This window comes from Mirounga leonina, unplaced genomic scaffold (genome assembly GCF_011800145.1).
Source record: "Mirounga leonina isolate KUSES-001 unplaced genomic scaffold, KU_Mleo_1.0 Mir_150, whole genome shotgun sequence".
Lineage (NCBI taxonomy): Eukaryota > Metazoa > Chordata > Mammalia > Carnivora > Phocidae > Mirounga > Mirounga leonina.
Genome location: NW_023270374.1, coordinates 34,672,682 through 34,693,375, shown reverse-complemented (window position 1 = coordinate 34,693,375; position 20,694 = coordinate 34,672,682). Strand labels below are relative to the sequence as shown.

Genomic DNA, 20,694 nt, shown 5'->3' with positions numbered 1-20,694 from the left:
ATTTTACATGGTTGATTTAATATGCCCATTTAGACACAAGTGTTGTGAAGTAATTTTTACTTTTATCATCTGCTGTACAATTTTTCTGTCACATTAGAACAAATCCTGGTAAGTTGAATTTTACAATCCACAAGTGGGTCAGACTATTTGCAAAGTAGATTTAGAAAAAAATATATAGTTAAGAAGGTAATTAGTTAAGGAGTGAATTTGTAATTTGAAACAAAGATGTCTTTCTTATCCTAATAACCTGAAACACATTTTGCCTTTGATGTAAGGCTAATATTTGAATTGATGCCATCAAAGCATTTTTATCTGTAAATTGCTTTTCTATTTTATTAATCCGTTTTGTCAACAGGAATAGCAAGGAATGCAGTGTACCAGAGATGGGATGAGTGAGGGGAAGAATAATAGGAAATGAAGTCAGAAAGGTAGCAGGGAGCCAAATCATGTAGATACCCATTGTATGGTGTTGTAGGCCAATTTAAGGACTTTGGCTTTTACTCTTAAGTGATGTGGGGATCCAATATAGAAAAGAGTGATGTGATCTGACCTGTGTTTTAACAAGGTGGTTGTTGGAGAACAGATTGTAGAAAAGAAAGGGTAAAGCAGTGTAGAGGAGAAAAAACTTTGCTTGCATCCTCTGTGGGATTAGTGGTTAGGCCCCCTCTGTTGGGGGCCTACGAATTAAAGTGAAGAAAGATTAGCAAGAGAAAAAAGAACTGTGTACACATGCAAAACACATACTTGCAGGATGTTATTCATCATTCGGTGATGAATAACTCAAAGAGATGGTTAGAAAATAGGGCTTATTATATACCTTACTTAATAGGGGAAAAGAAAAGGGCTTCTAGTTAGGAAGAACAAACAGGAGATAAGAAAATTTGTGATAATCCTTGTTTATGTGGGTGCATAGGTCTTTTGTCTTCTTCATGTCCATAAAACTCTCTTGGAAAGAGAACTTACGGCAGCCTCACATCCCAGAAGTTGCTGCCTTTAGCCAGATGAGGAAAGCTCAAAAGAAGCCTTTTTTCCCCGTATCTGTTGAATCTCAAATGTCTTCATCTTAAAATAATCTTTATACCAACTCTGGGTTCCGATTGGGTGGCTACAACAGTGAGACAGGAGCCATTGTATTTAATCCAGGTGAAAGATGATAGTAGTGGCTTGGACCAACATGATAGCTAAGGATGCTAAGAAAGTGGTCAGATTCTGGATATGTTTTATTTTATTATTATATTATATTATATTATATTATATTATATTAATTATATTATATTATATTTATTTTCTTAAAAATTAAGTAGGCTCCATACCAGATATGGGCCTTGAATTCACCACCCTGAGATCAAGAGTCATGTGCCCTACCAACTGAGCCAGCAAGGTGCCCCAGATTCTGGATATATTTTGAGGATAAAGCTGATGTGCTGACAGACTGGATGAGAGTTTTGGAAAAGGAAAAAAACATCAAGGATGACCAAGGTTTTTGGCCTGAGTAAGAATAGAGTTGTTACTGAGATAGGGAAGGGACATAACATATAGTAGGACAGCTCTGTTCCACAGAGTAGCTGGTCCCTCCTAAGGGCACTTATATTTTCATGGTACTTATAAACAAGTAAGTGGGTATATTCGTTTGCTAGGGCTAGATTAAAAAAAAAAAAAATACCACAAACTGGGTGGCTCAAGCAACAGAAGTTTGTTGTCTCTCAGTTTCTGGAGGCTAGAAGTCCAAGGTTAAGGTGTCAGCAGGGTTGGCTCCTGAGGGTGATGAGGGAGAATCTGTTCCATGCTTCTTCCCTAGTTCCTGGTGGTTTGCTAGCAGTCTTTGATATTCCTTGCCTTTGTTTTCACTCGGTGTTCTCCCTGTGCTGCATGTCTGTGCCCAAATTTCTCCTTTTTATGACACAAGTCATTTTTAATTAGCTGCCCACTCTTCTCCAGTATAACATCATTTTAGCTAATTACATCTGCAATGACCCTATTTCCAAATAAGGTCACACTCTCGGGTACTTGGGATCAGGACTTCAACATATGAGTTTGTGGGGTTTGGGGGGGGACACAGTTCAACCCATAACAAACAGTAGGCAGTTATTATGAGATTATTTAATAGGCCAGGAAGTAAATAGCTAAAGAGAGTTAGGAGTGTGAGAATGCAGACAAAATAAACATGAAGCAATTAGTGTCATTGTTTTTGGCTGTAAAACCTCTGTTTCTTTCTGCAGCCAGCTATAGACCTCTATTATGGTCTTTTGGCCCAGACTGTAGTTAAGAATTGGAGACTGAAACTGGGTGATCAATTTACCATGGCTGTTGCGGTTACAAATGTTAATGGCTACCATGATATATTGAGCCTCTGCTGTGCCAGGCATTATGCCAGGTGCTGTATATTCCTGCCGCTGGGTTGTTCTTCACACAATAACCGTTTAGGTGGTGTTAACGCCCATTTTTACAGATGAGAAAACTGGGCTTTTAAGAAGCTTAGCATCTTGCTCCAAATCACACAAAACCATGATAAAGTCCACCCAAGGTACCATCTATGAAAGTAAAGACTGGGACCATACTGTGAGGCCAGCATCCCCCATTATTTACATCTGCTGCTTCTGCTGATGATTCAGACTTAGCCTGCCTTTGTAATGTGACTTAATGTCATCTGTGAAAGCAATTCAAGTGCTTTCCTAATTAAGCTTACATAAAAACGACTCAGATTATGCCTTCATCTGAAATGCTCACCAGAGAGCCCGGTTACTCTCTTTTTTCAATTGAGGTAAAATTCACATAACATAAAATTAACCATTTCTAAGTGTACAATTCAGTGGCATTTAGTACATTTACAGTGTTACACTGTTGTTGCTGTCATCACATCTGTGTAGTTCCAGAACATTTTCATCTCCTTGAAAAGAAGCCTGGTTCCCATTAAGCAGTCACTCCTGATCCCATCTCCCTCCTCCTCCAACCTTTAATGCTTTCTGTTTTGGGATTTACTTATTTTGGATATTTCATATAAATGAAATACAATATGTGACCTTTTGGGTCTGGCTTCTTTCACTTAGCATGATGTTTTCTAGGTTCACCCATGTTCTACCATGTATCAGTACTTTGTTCATTCTGATGACTGAATAATATTCCATTGTGTGGCTATACCACATTTTATGTATCCATTCGTCAATTGATGGACATTTGGGTTGTTTCTACCTTTTGGCAACTATAAATAGTGCTGCTTTGAATGGTCATGTACAAGCTTTTGTTTGAATACCTGTTTCAATTCTTTTGGGTGTATGTTTAGGAGAGGAATTGCTGGGTCAACTGGGGATTTTAGTGTTTAACTTTTTTGAGGAATCTCCAGGTTACTCTTAAATTGAGCTAAACAGCTCTTTATCATCATTTGTAAGGGTTTCCATGTAATGTTGCTTGATGCTATAATACCAGATTTGGTAACTAGGATTCCTTATATAGCAAGTGGAGTTAGGTTTTTATATTGTTTTTAAATAAAATATGCTCTCTTTGTGAATATAAGTAACATTTATTGGGCTCTTAGTATGTTTTAGGCACTGTGTTGAGTACTCATTTAATACGGCAATGTCTGAGGGAGGAAGATTCCGTTATTCAGTCTATTTTGCAGATGGAGAAATAAGCTTAGCTTATGTAACTTGCTGAGTTAGAGTGACAAATAATATTGACTCCAGAACCCATGCTTTTTTTTTTTTTTTTTTAAGTAGGCTCCACACCCAGCACAGAGCCCACTGTGGGGCTTGAACTCATGACTGATATCAAGACCTGAGCCGAGATCAAGAGTCAGACACTCAATTGACTGAGCTACCCAGGCGCCCCCAGAACCCATGCTTTTAACTACTTCTTCCCAGCCATAACTCTCTCAGTTACAGCCGTCAAAGCCTGGTTTGCCTCATGTTCTACTCTGTGACCCTTATGACATGATGGAGTCCCCTGAAAGAGGTCTCAAATGGCTGTGGTATGCTTATTACAGGTTCCCTGCCTTTGCAGCGGTGCATCGTGTCTGGTGTGTAGTTGCTGCCCCAATAGTAAGAATTCCACGGTGACTCGCCTCATCTATGCTTTTATTCTCTTCCTGGGCGCTGCTGTATCCTGTGTCATGCTGACAGAAGGGATGGAATCACAGCTGAAGAAGGTACGTAGAAGTAACAGTAGCCTTAATGTACTGGTTATTTGTATTATTTTTCTATTTTGCACAATTTTAGTTGTAATTAACACTCTTCTTTACCATTGTAAAACTCAGTCAAGTTCATTGTAATTGTTGGGTTTTTAAATTACTTTTGGGTACAGTCTAGACATAGAATATGAAAGTGTTAGTCCTTTTCTAGAAATCAAGGTACTCAGAATGAACATGTTCAGGCTCTACTCTAAGAACTGAGAGAAAGATATTAAAAGAGTGGCATGAAAACATTATCTTCCCACTTACGTTTCAGATTTAAACATTTGAGCTAGACTAGCCCTTCACCTGTGGAAGGAATCAGTTGTAGCATGAAAATTCATGGCAAAATGGGAGATAACCTCATCAGCAAGAAAAGCAAAGAAGAGAACACTTCACTTTTATTTGCAAAATGCAAATTGTTTATACTATTTGGTGACAAGATTTGTAAGCGAATTGGAAGGCAAAGAGAAAAGTCCCTCAGGACAGTCTTGCAGTTGTTGAAGTAGTCAGTTGTATAAATTCAGGCTTTCTTACGATGGGATAGAATCTTTGTTTAAATGTGGATATTCCCATAACATTGAAATTGCTTTTTCCAGATTCCTGGATTCTGTGAAGGGGGATTTAAAATCAATGTGGCTGATAGAAAGGTGGATAAAGATTGTGATGTTCTGGTTGGTTACAAAGCTGTATATAGGATCAGCTTTGCCTTGGCCATCTTTTTCTTTGTCTTCTCTCTGCTCATGTTAAAAGTAAAAACGAGTAAAGATCCCAGAGCAGCAGTACACAATGGGTACGTAAATTTATTTTACTATTTACTTGTTATATTATGGTGTGGATCCTCCCCTTGAACAGTTAATGTTGCCATTCTGGTGGAAGCAGTAGAGTATTTGAATCAGTGGCCCACATGTATTTCTGACCTATTGTACTTGTGAAGTTGTTTCGATGTCATTTTCAGTTGGAGTTCTGTAGCACAGAGGGGGTGAGGAGGAATTTTTTTTTTAATACCTTTGTTTCAAGTTCCTAGATTTTTATCAGACACCTGTGAAACAGTTCAGGGATTGTGCTAGGCACTGCATACACACAAACATGTATACTTTTTATTGTTAGAAGATAAAAATGTACCTGATCTATTAAACAGTGTACTGAAAGATAAACTACATGTATTTGGGCCACTGATTTACAAATCTGTTGTTTCCCATTCCTGACTGCCCCCAGTTCCCCTTTGACATAATTCTTATTTGAAAACTGAAGGGAGTGTGTATACTTTATATGTATTATAATCCTCTTTTTATAGATGCAGTAACTGAATTTCAGAAAGGTTAAATAAAGTGCCTGAGATATCTGAGCCAGTGAGAGTTGGAGTTGGGATTGGAACTCAGGTTTGTCCAGCTCCAAAGCCTGATTCTTTCCCCACTGCCATACAAGGCAGTCTTTAAAGATCATGGGCTGAAAGTCAGGTTTGGTCTTAGCTTTGCCAGTGATGAACTGTGTGATTGTGGGCACAAGGCACTTATGTCTTATGTTATGAAAGAAGGATTAGGTGATAACTTTTCCCTAGATCCAATAGTTAATTGCTTTATATGTAGCTAACATTGTTAGTTTAGAATACTCCAGAATTGTAGAAAAATTCCTGTCTTTAATTGCTAAGTGTAGGGAAATTCTTGAGTTGTATGTTTTTCTCTTACTATGTCTATGAATTATTTGTTCTCCGGGCTAGTGTTTGTCCTTAAATTGTATGAAAGATGGAGTGAAGCAGCTTCATGTCAAATGAAATAAGCACAGACAATCATGTTGGGAATGCTACTGAGTCCTTATTTTTGCATTTCAGAAATTCACTTTTCTCAGTATAAGGGCAAAATTTAACATTTCATAAATGCACTTTTATATTTTAATAGGTTTTGGTTCTTCAAAATTGCTGCCATTGTTGGTATCATGGTTGGCTCTTTCTACATCCCTGGGGGCCATTTCACCACAGGTATGGCTCACTACTAAGAGGGTTAATTATAATACATACACACTCCACAAATGATGGTCTTGAAGCTACATACTCATTACTGGTTTTGCCAGAACTGGCAATTAAATGAGGTGGTATTCAGTTTTATGACTTTGTAGTAATATTAAGGTAGTAATTAATTGATTAAACCCAGGAAGCATTCAGCCCATTTTTCAGCTGTTCTGGAACCATATGTTGCCAATATTTTAATAGTTTACCTTCTCACTTGGGCAGTACTAAGTTAATCTGAGAGCTTGTCAACATAGGGACCTGTAACTCATATGTGTTCTATCCCTGTCTTAATGTGCTTTCTTACCATAACATCAAGTGACATCTGTGGATTTCCACTGTGATTTTTTTCCCTTATAAAGGAAAAGGCTTGTTGTACCATTTGGAAGGTCAGATCCCAGGCTCCCCTTGGCACAAGCTAGAACAAATTTTAAAAGGTCTGAAGCCCAACAAAACATATCTTAGAGAATGCCTTTGAGTTTAGAATTGGAATAATCTTCTGCTGTACTGCTGGAGACAGAATGTGTCTTTACCACCTCTCTCTTACTTGAATTGAAATTGTTTTAAAATTGGATAGTAACATTCTGAAATGTTACTCCTTTGGTAAGAATAACTTTGTTGTTTTGGTTTGTAGCCTGGTTTATTGTCGGCATGGTAGGGGCCTTTTTGTTCATCCTCATCCAGCTAGTGCTGTTGGTCGACTTTGCTCACTCTTGGAATGAATCATGGGTAAATCGAATGGAAGAAGAAAATCCAAGGTGCTGGTATGCTGGTAGGTATCTAAACTCACCTAAAAAAGCCATACTGCATTATGCTATATTAAACAGGATGTACAATAAAAATCTCCATTGATTTAAATGTGTAAACTTCCAAATTAGAGCTGAATTTTTAAAAACTATACTTTCCCAGTTGATTCAGTTCTGAATTATATGCATTAACTGGAAGGGGGGAGCACAGATAATAGAAATCATTGGCTTCTCTCAATTCATTTATTTTGAGATTTGTAATGTAACTAGATGTGTTTACATAAGAAAAAACTTGTGTTTCATGATGTAGTTCTGGTTTTGATTTCCTTGTTTCCACGGACAGGGGGCTCAGGTGGATTATACGTATGGGTCATCTGCCCACATCCCTCAAGCAGATAAAAGTGAACAGTCCTTACTGCTTTATTCAGAGTATGGCCCACACCCCTTGTAAAAGCTTTCTGGTGGAAAAGGGGCACTTAACATTTCTAGGGTGGAAATAGGACTCATAGCTGGTAATAATGGGGAAGGACTTTGGAATCCTCTACTTATTAGGGGAAATGACCCAGCCGTATCTCATTTAAAAAAATAGTTGTTGAAATTCCTAGCCCCTGCACCCCACCCATTATAAAAGTAATAGCTACTCTTATGTCAAGAATTTGAACAACCAAAAATTACAGAAGAAAACAAATCCCCCATTATCCAACTCTTTAGTAATTAATACTCGCTGTTAACATATTAGTCTATATCTTTCCAGTCTTTTTTCTTGCATATGTATTTTCTATGTGTAGAAAAAGAGTCATTGAAAAAGATGTGTACTTGTATCTTACTAATTTTTTACATGTGTTATACGTTTGGATAGCTTATAGTTTGATTTTTTTTAAAACCTAGAAGTAGCCTGTGAATATGTGGCTACAATGCAGCAGTAAATACCTAATAATATATCTCTGAGCACATTTCTGCTTTTTTCCTTAGAATAAATTCCTAGAAGTAGAAGAGTGGAAGGGTATGGCTATTTTAAAGGCTTTTAGTACGCATTATCAAACTGTCCAGTTTTCTTTTCATGTTATTTATCTACCTTGCTTTTTAAATAATAACAAAAGCAAAACCAAAAAAAGACCCCAAAAATGAATACTATGTTCACCATAAACACAGTTGATGGAACTTAATAAAAAATAAACCTGCAAATCTCCACCCACTTGCAACCCACTTTCCTCTCCAGATATAACCACAATTACTGGATCTTTATGTCTTTGTACACATACACATGTTCTGTTATTTAAATGTAAATAGATTCATATTATGTATTGTTCCATGACTTGTTTTTCTCACCAACTATATAATGAGTATTTTCTAACATACATTTTATAGATACATCTTATTCACTTAATGGTGTACAGTTCCATGGTGCTCCATGGTGTGGTATACCATAAGTTGTTTAACCATTGCCCTGTTTTGTTGGCCACTTCAGTTGTGTGTAATGACTGTTTTAGCATGAGATTTAAGAAATTGTTTTATCATGATGGATTGGAAATCCTGAAACACCTCCCCATTTCTGACTGATAAAAATTTATTTTTATTTTATCCATTTACTTCCTTTTTATATAATTCATTTGAATCACTCAACTTTAGAAGAATTTAATAATGAGTTGCAGATTTGTTATTCTTTGGAGCAACTAAGAAGTAGAGAAATCTTGCATATTCATATGGAAAAACATTAAGAACTGTGCTAGTACTTTAACATACGTTATCATTTTATAGTGACATCATATACATCACTTAATTTTAAATATGCAAAACCCATGGAGATTATAAGTCGAAACCGGTTTTCTTAAATAAGTGTGCCGTGAATTAAGTACAAGTTAATTGAGCTCACCATTGCTACAGTTGGTCTGAGTATACTATTACTCTGTTATGTTTTCTAATTTTCAGGGTTACATAGCTAATTGTTGATTATCCATGTGAACAGAAAGGAGTATTATTTTAGGTTTTTGAAAATAGCAAATATGCCACTTTCCCACAGTGATGTGGTCTCATCAGACAGGAAGCGGGTTTATATAGCCAGTGGCTGCAGAGGACAGATGTCATAAAAGATGCCTGTCTGTCGTTTCTGCTGACACCATCCCTGGCATTTAGCTTGCTGACACTGGGCCAGTTGGAGGGCCCACTAGTTTTGCAAGTTCCTAAGAAAAGCTTATAATGCACATTATTTAGCATACAGTTAAGAGTTCACTGTAGCTGGAATGATCAAATGTCTGGTTTTTCAACCCATGGAATCAAGGTAGGTAATCTGGAAAGTGAGTCCGGTTGCTTGAATTTAACACCTAGCCATCTCTAAAGCTGTCTGAGACGTCAACCTTGGGTCTTCTGTAGTTTCCCCATAAAATGTTGAGCACCATGACAGTAAAATAATGTGTCTTTATTTTTATACGGAGTAGAAGAAAATTGGTCTTCGTTAGAAAAGTTTGTTACACTTGTGAGCATTCCTCTTGGTTTCCCTCTTTCTAGCTTTGCTCTCTGTCACCAGCGTCTGCTACATTCTGTCAGTTGTCTTTGTCGGCTTGCTCTACACATACTACACCAAACCGGACGGCTGCACAGAGAACAAGTTCTTCATCAGTATTAATTTGGTCCTTTGCTTTGTGGTTTCTATTATATCCATCCATCCAAAAATTCAGGTATGGTTTGCTGCTTTTTCCTCCTGTGAAAAATTTGTAATTAATCCTCAACTGATGTAACTTTTTATATGAGTTTATGTTTATCTACTTAAACATTTTCCCATATTATGATAAATTCTTCATAATTCTAATTTAGTAACTGTAAAATGTGCCGTTGATTTCATAATTCAGTGGATAATTTCCCCATCGTTAAAAAAAAACCTAGGTAACCTGAGAACTTCATAGCTGTTATAAAATAGTTTATGAGAATGAGTCTTATGAATCATTAGCCAAGCTGTTTTAGGGGGATTAAACTAGAAAATCGTTGCTTTTAATATTTAAAAACAAAACTCATGCATGCGAGTTTCATCATTTAAATACAAAAATTAATGGAGGTTTTTGTGAGTTTTTAAAATTTTTTTTTAAGATTTTATTTATTTGAGAGCGAGAGTGGGCATGAGCTGGGGGAGGGGCAGAAAGAGAGGGAGAAGCAGGCTCCCCGCTGAGCAGCAAGTGATGCCGGGCTTGATCCCAGGACCCTGGAATCATGACCTGAGCCGAAGGCAGATGCTTAACTGACTGAACCACCCAGGCGCCCCAATTCATGAAGTTTTATGTGAGAAATATGAAAAGAATATGTAGATATTACCTCTCCTTTCAAAAATGAGAAAACTGAAGTTCCAGAGAGATGATGGGTCACCTAGCTAGTTAGTGCCGCCATTGAGCTTAGCTTCTATGACAGCAAGGGACTAGGAAATCAGCCTCTGCGGGATACACAGGATTCCAGGGCTGTCAAATGCCTCGAGAACCAGTAGTACACAGTCCTCTTTCTTGGTTCTTTCTCAGGCTAACTCAGACTGAAAGGTTACTTGTCCTCTTTCAGCTGTCAAATAGAACGAGAAGGTTCCCCATTAATAATATTTCAGGCGGACCCAGGGGAATCCGCTGGGTGTTAGAAAGTCAGCCCTTGCAGTTCCTGGGGCATTGTTTTCTGTTTGATTCCACAGGAACACCAGCCCCGGTCTGGTCTCCTGCAGTCCTCTCTCATCACCCTCTACACCATGTACCTCACCTGGTCAGCCATGTCCAATGAACCCGGTAAGAGGATTTCAAGAGCACATTCATTTGATGGAGAGAAAGTAGGCAATTACTCCTTTGGCAGGTGCAAACAGTAGAGGTAGAGCAAACGTCAAACAGGCAAACAAAAAGCCTCACTTAAATTTAAGTACAGTGCTCACCGTATGGTACAGATATTCACATTTCAAGTTTTATTCTCCATGTCTGTCCATAGCTATTCATAGCTGACAGCCTAAAGGACCACAGCCCTTAAACAGTCTAGGCTTTTCCCTGGACTAAGACTAGTTAAGAGTTGGACAAGGCAACATTGTTTTGGCCCTTTGTGGCATTGTTGTAATTGAATTTCACTTTGGTGTTACAGGCTCTAGACAAAAAAACCTAAAAAAAAAACCTCTGAAAGAAATTTCCTTTTATAATGACTGCATTGTGTCTCACTCAATAGGGTATTCTCTGGACTTGTTTCAAAGGAAAACGGTTATTGCAGACCCTCCACTGATGACTCACTTACTGTTAGTGTACTTCCTATTTAACTGTACAAACAAAACGAGGGAAAAATTCCCTGTGCTTAAAGCCTTTGTACAACTACAGACCCAAAGACATCTGCCAGTTAAACTTCAAAATCAGTAAAGTCAAGATTGACATTTATGAATTTGACAGATACTTTGTTGTTGTGTCTTTCCTTTTTTTCTAAAACTAAGTCACTGATTGCCACACAAATATGTAACTAGTTGCTAAGCTTTCAGGTTCTTTTAAGTGTAACATTCCCATGTTTTACATCATGACTGAATGATGTGTGAGCACTTCCCTCACATCCTTTCTTGGAACAAGAGGAGTTTTAACTAAGGATAATAAAAAATTTTACACTTTCAGATCGTTCCTGCAACCCTGGCCTGTGGAGCATCGTTAAGCACATGACTGCACCAACCTTGGCTCCTGGAAATTCAACTGCTGTAGTCCCTACCCCTTCTCCACCCTCAAAGAGTGGGCATTTTTTAGATCTAGAGAATTTTATTGGGCTGACAGGCTTTGTTCTCTGCCTTTTGTATTCTAGGTAAGTTAAAAAGTACTTGGGACAAGATTCTCATGAAGGTTAGTCGTAGAGGAAAGAAGCTATTTTGCTTTCAAAAAGCAGTGTGAGGAATTAAGAAAAACAACTCTTTATTGAAAGTCCTCGACTTTCTTCAGTTCCCTAGCCATGTATATTTCTTAAAGCCTAGTAAATCCTCTTATCAAATAATTCCTTCCAAACTGACATAGAGATACCTTCTCCCTGGATAGGAGGATAAAGTCTTCACCTGACCCTAGATCAGCTAGAGTAGTGGCTCTTAAAATTGGTTAGTTTCTCTTTTTTTGTAAGAAAATCTGAATTTCCTGATCATTGTAAAAAATATTTAAAGAACTACAGAATTCTATACATCTAATTTTAAAATCACTAGTTAATCCAGGGGCTCAGATAGAACCTATGTTAGCACTTTGCATTCATCCTCCTACCTGTTTTTTATTGATATTTTCTATATAATAGCATATATTACTTTAATGTAAAAATATGAACTAAAAATGGGCAAGGATATATTTATATAAATTAATAATGTAAATGAGATAGTGTAAAGTGGGAAATGGAAGTATCCTCCCTCCAAATTTACCTCTTCCGTGATTAAACATTTTGGTACATATTATTTTATACTTTTTTCCTTTGCTTATACTTAACTGTCTTATCTACAGTCTATTTGTATCTATATAATTGTACATAATTTTATTTATGTCACTTGATAATTTTTTAAAATAAATTAGGAATGTACTCTGTAAATACACACAGTATTCTCACATATGAATGTCATAATTTGAACAGTTGCCACAGTATGTGTAAATTTATCTTTTTTTTTTTTTTTTTTATGATTGTTTAAAATAAGGGTTGGCAAACTACAGCCCTTGGGCTGACTGCCTGTTTTTGTAAATAGAGCTGTATTGGAACACAGCTATGCTTATGTGTTTTATATTGTCTATGACTTTTTTTGTTTTGCTTTTGGCCTAATATGTTTTGTTTTGTTTTTGAGATACAATTTCCATACTATAAAATTCACCCTTTTAAAGTGTACGATTCAGGGGCGCCTGGGTGGCTAAGTCATTAAACATCTGCCTTCAGCTCAGGTCATGATCCCAGGGTCCTGGGATCGAGCCCTGTATCCGGCTCAGTGGGAAGCCTGCTTTTCCCTCTCCCACTCCCCCTGCTTGTGTTCCCTCTCTCGCTATATCTCTCTCTGTCAAATAAAATCTTAAAAAAAAAATAAAGTGTACAATTCAGGAATGTGCAACCATCACCACAGTCCATTTTAGAAGATTTTATTTTGCCAAAAAGAAACCTCATGCTCATTAGCAGTCACCTCCCTATTCCTTCCTGCTCCAACCACTGGCAGAAACTTACTTCCTTTATCTCTATAAATTTGCTTATTCAGATGTTTCATACATGTGGAATCATAAAATATATGGTCTTTTGTGACTGGCTTCTTTCACTTAGTATGTTTTCAAGGTTCATCCATGTTATGACATTCCTTTTTATTGTTGGAAATGATACTCCGTTGTGTTTATATATACATTTTTTTATCCTTCATCAGTTGATGGACATTTGGGTTGATTCCACTGTGCAACTATCATGAATAATGCTGCTATGCATATTTGTGTACAGGTTTTTTTGTGTGGATGTACATTTTCAATTCTCTTGGATTTGTACCTAGTTGTAGAATTGCTAGGCTATGTGGTACCTCTTTGTTTACCTTTTTTGAGAACTACAAAAATGTTTTCCGAAGTGGCTACATCATCTTACAATCCCATCAGCAATGTATGAAGCTTCCAGTTTCATTATCTCTTAATCATTACATCGTAATTGTCTTTTATTGTAGCCATTCTAGAGAATGTGAAGTGGCATTTCATTATGGTTTTGATTTGCACTTCCCTCATGACTGATGAAGTTGAGCATTCTTTTCATGTGCTTATTAGCCATTTGTATATCTTGAAGAAATGTCTCTTTGAATCTTTTGCCTATTTTAACTTGGGCTGTCTTACTGTTTTCGTATATGGCTTGAGGTAAGGGGTCCAGCTTAATTCCATTGTGTGTGGATATCTAGTTGTCTCAGCACTGTTTGTTAAAAAGACTATTCTTTCCCCCATTGAGTTGTCCTGGCATCCTTGTCAAAAATCAGTTGACCATAAATGTAATGGTTTATTTCTGGACTCATAACTCTATTTCATTGATCTGTATAGCTATCCTTATGCCAGTACCACACTGTTTTGATTACTGTAGCTTTGTAGTAAGTTTTGAAATCAGGAAGTATGAGTCATCTAAATTTGTTCTTTTTCAAGATTGTTTTGGTTATTTTGAGTCCCTCGCATTTCTGTGTAAATTTTGAGTTTTGCTTGTAAGTTTGAGATTTTGATAAGGATTGCATTGAATCTGTTCATCATCTTGGAGAGTATTACTATCTCAACACTATTAAGGCTACTAGTTCATAACATAGGATGTTTCATTTAGGTCTTCAGTTTCTTTCAGTGGTTTATAGTTATTGTACAAGTCTTAAACATGTTTTATTAAATTTTTAAGTGTTATTTTTGACAGTATTATAAGTGAGATTGTTTTCTTAATTTATCTTTTAGGTTTTTCATTGTTACTGTATAGACATAGAATTTTTGTATATTGATCTTGTATTCTGCAAGATCATTTATTGATTTTAATAGTGTGTATATTCCTTAAGATTTTCCATGTATAAGGTCAGGTTATCTGCAAATAGAGATCATTTTACTTCTTTTCCAATCTGGATGCCTTTTATCTTTTCTTTTCCTAATTGCTCTGGCTTGAACCTCCAGTACAATATTGAATAGAAATGGTGACAGTGGACTATTTGTCTTACGCTTGATCTCAGGGGGAAAGCTTTTAGTCTTTCACTATTAAGTATGATGTCAGCTCTGGGTTTTTCATAGATGCCCTTTATGTTTGAAGAAGTTCTCCATTCCTAGGTTGAGTGTTTTTATCAGGAAAAAGTATTAGATTTTGGTCAAGTGCTTTTTCTGTGTATGTTGAGATGATCATGTGGTTCTTGTCCTTTAGTTGTATGTACTTTTCTATTCAGTCATTTAACAAACTTGCAGTGAGCATCTGCTGTGTGCTAGAAATGCATAGAGGACTACGGTCATTGTTGAGGAGTTCTAGAACTAGCAAGAAAGACAGGAATGGTAAGTGCTATGGCAGAGGGAAGCAGGAGGAGCTGTGGGATTTTAAACCAGCCTAGTGATGACTTGATGTCAGAGAAGGCTTTCTAGAAGACATGGCACATAGAGAATTAAAGAATGAAGCTAGCTGGGAGAAGGCTGGTGGGTGGTCCATTCCAAGCGTGGAAGAAGCTCTTGTGAAGTCCTGGAAGCAGACACTGAGAACATGATGAAACTCAAACTCCTAAGCAGTTAACCACGTGGTAACTGATGAGCATGCTCTCTGTCTTGTGATGGCAGTCAGCAGTTGAGAACTTTAAGCAGAGCCCTTCAGAAGGCCTTTGTCCCCAAATAGGGGCAGTTCAGAAATAACTTGCATGTATACAGGCCAATGGCAGCAATTCATCCCATGGCCCCTTTCTGATTTGTCTTCTTTCGGATCACTTTCCAGCATCCGCACTTCCAACAATAGCCAAGTAAGTAAGCTGACCTTGTCCGGAAGTGACAGCGTGATCCTCCGTGATACAGCTGTCAACGGGGGCAGCGATGAAGAAGACGGACAGCCTCGGCGGGCTGTGGACAACGAGAAGGAAGGGGTGCAGTACAGCTACTTCTTGTTCCACTTCATGCTCTCCTTGGCTTCCTTGTACATCATGATGACCCTGACCAGCTGGTACAGGTAGGAGGCACAGACAAACCGGATGGAAGACCACGTGGCCCCCCTTGCTGCCTGTAAAATCTCCATCCATTGCTTAACCTCAGAATCCCCTTCCCTTACCCATATAATGAAGTTGTTGTGTTCAGTGCTGACTCTTTTCTGAAATACTTTTGACTTTTTTCTCCTCTTGGATTTAAAATCCAGCTGGAATTCTTAGAGTAAAAATCATGGAGAGTTCTTCCGGACTTGAGCTACTTAAGAGAGAAAATTGTAACATAAAGCAGTCGGACCCATCTCTGTTCACTAATTTTCCTCTGTGTCTAGAGATGGCCATTTAGAGTATTCTGATCAAAGTAATGGTGTGATAAAGAAGGAAAGTTTCAGGGACTCCATTTCAATCTAGACTTTTGCCAGTATCTAGAACAGCTAGGTGTTCCTGAAGAACTTTGCCCAGCAAATACAGTAGTCAGTGTTCTTCATGCTGACAAGAGAAAAGCTTTTTGAGAGGCAGAGTCCCCTGCACATAAAAACTAATAATAGCAGCTTTCACAAGTTCCTTCTAGAACCTTACTAAAGCGTAGTGTTAGCCAAGTTTCTTGTCTTTGGCTGGGGGTTGCTGCTGGATACTGGTGACAGGCTCTTTCACCTGTCTTCTGTTTTCTTAGCCCTGATGCAGAGTTCCAGAGCATGACCAGCAAGTGGCCAGCTGTGTGGGTCAAGATCAGCTCCAGCTGGGTCTGCCTCCTCCTCTATGTCTGGACCCTTGTGGCTCCACTCGTCCTCACCAATCGTGACTTCAGCTGAACCTCTGAGAATTCATAAAGGTCTGCTTTGCCGAAAGCCCCTATCTATTTTACTTTTGCTTCAACTAAAATACTAAGTGAACACTTTGCAAATGTGACTATATCCAAGTTTATATCAGAGAGCAAGATTAAGTAATGCTTGATGCAGGATGTGAACTTTTCATTTATATGTATATTATGTTTATTTGTAAAGATATAGCGCGAAGGGAACATTTTGCGTTTTAAAGTGAACTACAGCTGTGCTGTGAAGAGAGTTCTTTATTAAGATCTGTAGGATCCTACAACTTTGATTTAAAATGTAAGAAAAATGTTGGATATTTGAGGCCAATCGTTAATATATTTCTATTGCAGTCTCCTTAAAAAGCAAAAAACAAAACCCACCATTTCTGTGACAGGTTTCCTCTGTGAAAGTCTTTATTTGTGTGATGCAAGCAAGCAGTGTGTTCAGCCCTTTATCCCCCACGAGGTGTGGCATTGGAGTTCTTGGGGGGAGGGGTGCGTGCCTCTGAGTCCTTCCGCAGACGAGCAGGGTGGCTCACCCGGCTAACCGCTCCTGCAGCTTGGGTTAGTTCATTCAGTCTTGGACGCCATAGCAGTGATGCCTAAAGCAGGTCCAGCTTTGCCAGAAGCGTTCGTCTCCATAAGCGCTTTGTAGTTTTGGCGAAAATGAAGTCACTTGGGAAAACAGTGCCACTTTAGTCTTTATGTCATTATCTTGTTATGAGTATGTAAAAGTAAAATGCATGTGAATTTATTATATTTGCACTATAAAAGTATTTGATTAAAATAGAGACTTAAGCTTTTAAGGCCCTTTCTTTTACAGCTTTTATGAGTTAGCAGCCATCCTATAATTTGTAGACATATGTGGGCAGTCAGGTTCATCAGGCATCGAGCAGAATGCGCCTGTCTCTTCTAAAACTTGAGGCCTGGCTAGTAAGTCAAGTCTTGAACTCATCCAAAAATTGTACTAATAATATCTTCCCTGGGTAAGACACTTGTGTAGATGAGACACAAGGCAGGCGCTGTTGGGAAACTTCTTCAGGAGAGGTAGCACACAGGGAGGTCGACTAGAACAGTTCGTTCTTTCACCACACATTTACTGAGTGTCTGTTCTGTACCAGGCCCTGTCACGTTCGGGGATCCAGCGTTAAACATGACAAGACACCAGCTCTGCCATCTTGGACTTAGAGTTTAGAGGAGGGTGAAAATGAGCTGACAGGTGTACAGCGCCTGGGATGAGTGCTTGTGATTGAGGAATTGCAGAGAACTCAGGAGAGTTGCCTGGGGTCAGGGTGGGGGGTAGTCCTGGTAGGCTTCCTGGAAAAAGTGGAGTTGGAAGCCAGGAATTGTTAGGAGTTAGCTGAGAGAGAAATGGGGTAGAGGGCCGGCATTGCTGCAGGGTAGACAAAACTTCACGTTAAAGGAAGGGAGATGCAGACTTGTTCAGGAAAGCTGGAATGGGAAGAAGAGGGCAGGGACTGGGTCACAAAGGGCTTTGCAAACCACACGGAAGAGTTCGAACCTTACGTTGAGAGCATATTCATAGTGACATGAACAAACGGTCTTCAGTCACTGCATCTGACGCGTAGAGAGGCATTTAGAGAAGACACCAGGGCAGGCCATACACCATTTCAAACAGAGAAGCGAAAGTGAGGATGGGGAGAAACTGACAGCTTAGTAATTAAAATTTAAAAACTGGCAATTGATTAGCTCTCGGGGAGAGGCCGATTCCTGAGTGCTGCTGGTTTCATCACCTGAGTTGATGGGGGTTCCATTTATATGGGGAGAGACAGGAAGAGGAACACATTGTACGGGAAGGATGGGGTTGGTCCCTTAAGAATGGCTAAGGACATTGGCTTGGAAGTCAAGACTGGGTTTGTATCCGCATTGCTTTTTTTGTCTGTCAAACTGGTCGGCTCATATTTATTGAGTACATGACCTTGGGCAGATGACTATCTGTGTGACCATCTGTCTGAGCCTCAATGTTTTCCTCGTTTGAATAAAAGATAGTACCTAGTACATATTATTGTTTAAAGTTACTTTGCAAAGTGCTTAACCCGTTTTAAGCACTCTGGTGGTAACTGCTAATCTCACTATGGGCTAAAATGAGATCAGACAGTATTCACAGGTCAGAGATGTTCAGCCACAGTCTGATGGAGGCTAGATTTGAGGTGTTCTTACAGAATTAAACAGATGGGACACAGAGGGGACAATCTCAGTTGGGATGGAGGTTGGTGGGGATGGGATAAGGAAGCAGGGCTTGATAAGAATCGTTGGAACCACTGTGTTTTAAACCAGTGCTTTATGTCAGGGTACAGAGATAAAGTTACAAGGGAGGTGGGGGGGGCAAATAGGGGAGGTTTAGCCCCTTACTTTGCCAGTGTAAAGCAGACACCCCACTTTCCTTAATAGCAGGGTAGCCAGATTAAGACCTTTAAAGGTCCTAAACTTCAGAAACAATGAAGGTGTGCCATCCCCCACCTTATGTAATGCAAAATAAAACAATACTAAATTGTAAAATAAGTGTAACAAAGTCCAATAAAGTTTTTATTTTTTCTCATGATAACTTTGATATTAATTTGAAATAACAAATTTTCTTTGAAAATTAGGGGGCAGTATCCCTGTTTGCTTGACCATACTCTAAGTTAAGTTGGCCTGTTGCTAGGAAACCCAGGATTACTCAAGACTCCAGTGAACCATACTGGTGAGTGCTGAATTACACAAGCATAAATAACATCAGCAGGTCGAATAAGCCCAGGATCACATTTGAAAGCAGGAGAGTATTTTGACTCATCAGATAAGTCATCTGGTGTTTCCTCCCCAGGAATGGGCCTGTCTGTCCCTCAGGATTGCAGATGGAAGGCCTGGCTTCGAGGCCAGCAGTATGGCCTAGGACTTCATCAGGGGCAGCAGCAGTGGCTCCACCGTTACCTGGTCGGAGCTAGCTGGGAGAAGGCTTGCAGGCCCGTGTGGCCCCTGCCAGATGTTTGCTCTCTAGACTGGTCTAGCAGGGTACTCGGTTGGGAAATAAAAGTCTCTTATCCGGCAAGGAGCCTGCCAAAGAATGGCCATGGACCTGGTTATCGCTGCTATTGATGTTCTGGACCAAGCCGTAAACCAGCACGTGTTTTTGTCCATTATAATTCCTTTTCCTTTTTATACATTCCAGCAAGAGCGTTCAGTAACATGAGTCATGCGTTTGAGCTCTGCAGACTGATGGTGGGTACTGGGCTTATCTTATCAACTAGAGCTGCTTGCTCGTGTCTTTCCTCCTCTCCTGTTGTTCTATCCATCCTGTACCTTGGAGCCCGAATCAGGCGGCCTGCTCAGTGGCGTCCTTACCACTGCCGAGTGACATGAGCTGCACACAAACCATCTCCTCAGGTGCAGAATAGTGACCATGAAACTGTGTGTGTGCCCAGCTGTGAATAGACGCTGTTCATGCACCTAGAAGGTGGGGATTCTCCCCCTTCCCCGCCGACAGATCAGACTGAGGCTTAGAGAAGTTAGGGACTTGCCTATAGTTAGTAAGAGGCGAAACAGAGAAATAAACCAGGCCTTGAGAGTTCTTTTTTCAATTAGGCCCCATTGTCTCTTGGCATAAGGTGACAGGCACCAAGATGACTGGAGACAGCTTAGGGACGTGCTGTCAAACTACCCATCAGCAGCGAAGGAAGATTAGGAATCCCCCGAAGACAGTAACTGACTACAGGGCACTGTATCTCTAATGGCTGGCACCTTACCAGGTAAGAGGGTGAACATTTGGTTAAAACAGTTTGCTTCCAGAAAAGTGGCAACCCTAAAGGATTTTCTTCCTCACCAGCTTTAATGCAGTAGCAGGACACATTTCTGCATCAGTTATAGGCGTGCCGGACCAGTGCTATGTGAGGAGGGGGCATCGTGGAAAACAGGTATTTCAGAAAACAAACCAGAAGCAACTCCCATGGCTTGTAAAAACTCTGCTGCCCTGGTTGGAGCCAATAGTCCATTCTTCCAGATGTGAGAAATGGACTGAGTTTTAGGGCTACAGCTTCCTGAAGAAGGCTGACCTCAAGAGCTGGCATGTTGCGGTGTTAAGAACTTAACCTGTTGCATCATCGAAAGTCAGCGGTAAGTATATGGACGTCCTGCATGAGACGGTTTCCCAGCTGACTTGTCACCAACACACCGGACCCACCGAGGCACCTAGCTTTTGTCTCCTGTGGGGCAGACCACACGCTCCTGTATAGAAACCAACAGGGAGCAGGTAGAGAAACAGCTAAGCATGCATGGGACCACAGTTGGGTCAAGCCACACCTAGTTATCCCTCAAGGAGTCTGGGTTTACTTGTGCTTCCAGAATGTTCAGTTACAGCCTGGGTCTCAGAGGTTAAGAAGCTCTGCTTCATAT

At 39.4% G+C, this 20,694-nt stretch overlaps 1 protein-coding gene across 1 annotated transcript in view; it reads left to right on the top strand.

The window, feature by feature from the left end:
• The window catches only part of SERINC3 (serine incorporator 3), a 19,987-nt gene extending 1,126 nt beyond the window's left edge, over positions 1-18,861 (top strand). The window contains exons 2-10 of the mRNA XM_035006368.1: positions 3,980-4,141; positions 4,762-4,955; positions 6,061-6,140; positions 6,802-6,939; positions 9,419-9,588; positions 10,575-10,665; positions 11,515-11,695; positions 15,296-15,523; positions 16,168-18,861. Of these exons, the coding sequence (XP_034862259.1) occupies positions 3,980-4,141; positions 4,762-4,955; positions 6,061-6,140; positions 6,802-6,939; positions 9,419-9,588; positions 10,575-10,665; positions 11,515-11,695; positions 15,296-15,523; positions 16,168-16,306 (1,383 nt within the window). The 3' untranslated portion in view covers positions 16,307-18,861. The remainder of the gene's footprint in view (positions 1-3,979; positions 4,142-4,761; positions 4,956-6,060; positions 6,141-6,801; positions 6,940-9,418; positions 9,589-10,574; positions 10,666-11,514; positions 11,696-15,295; positions 15,524-16,167) is intronic.
• The last annotated feature ends 1,833 nt before the right edge of the window (positions 18,862-20,694 follow it).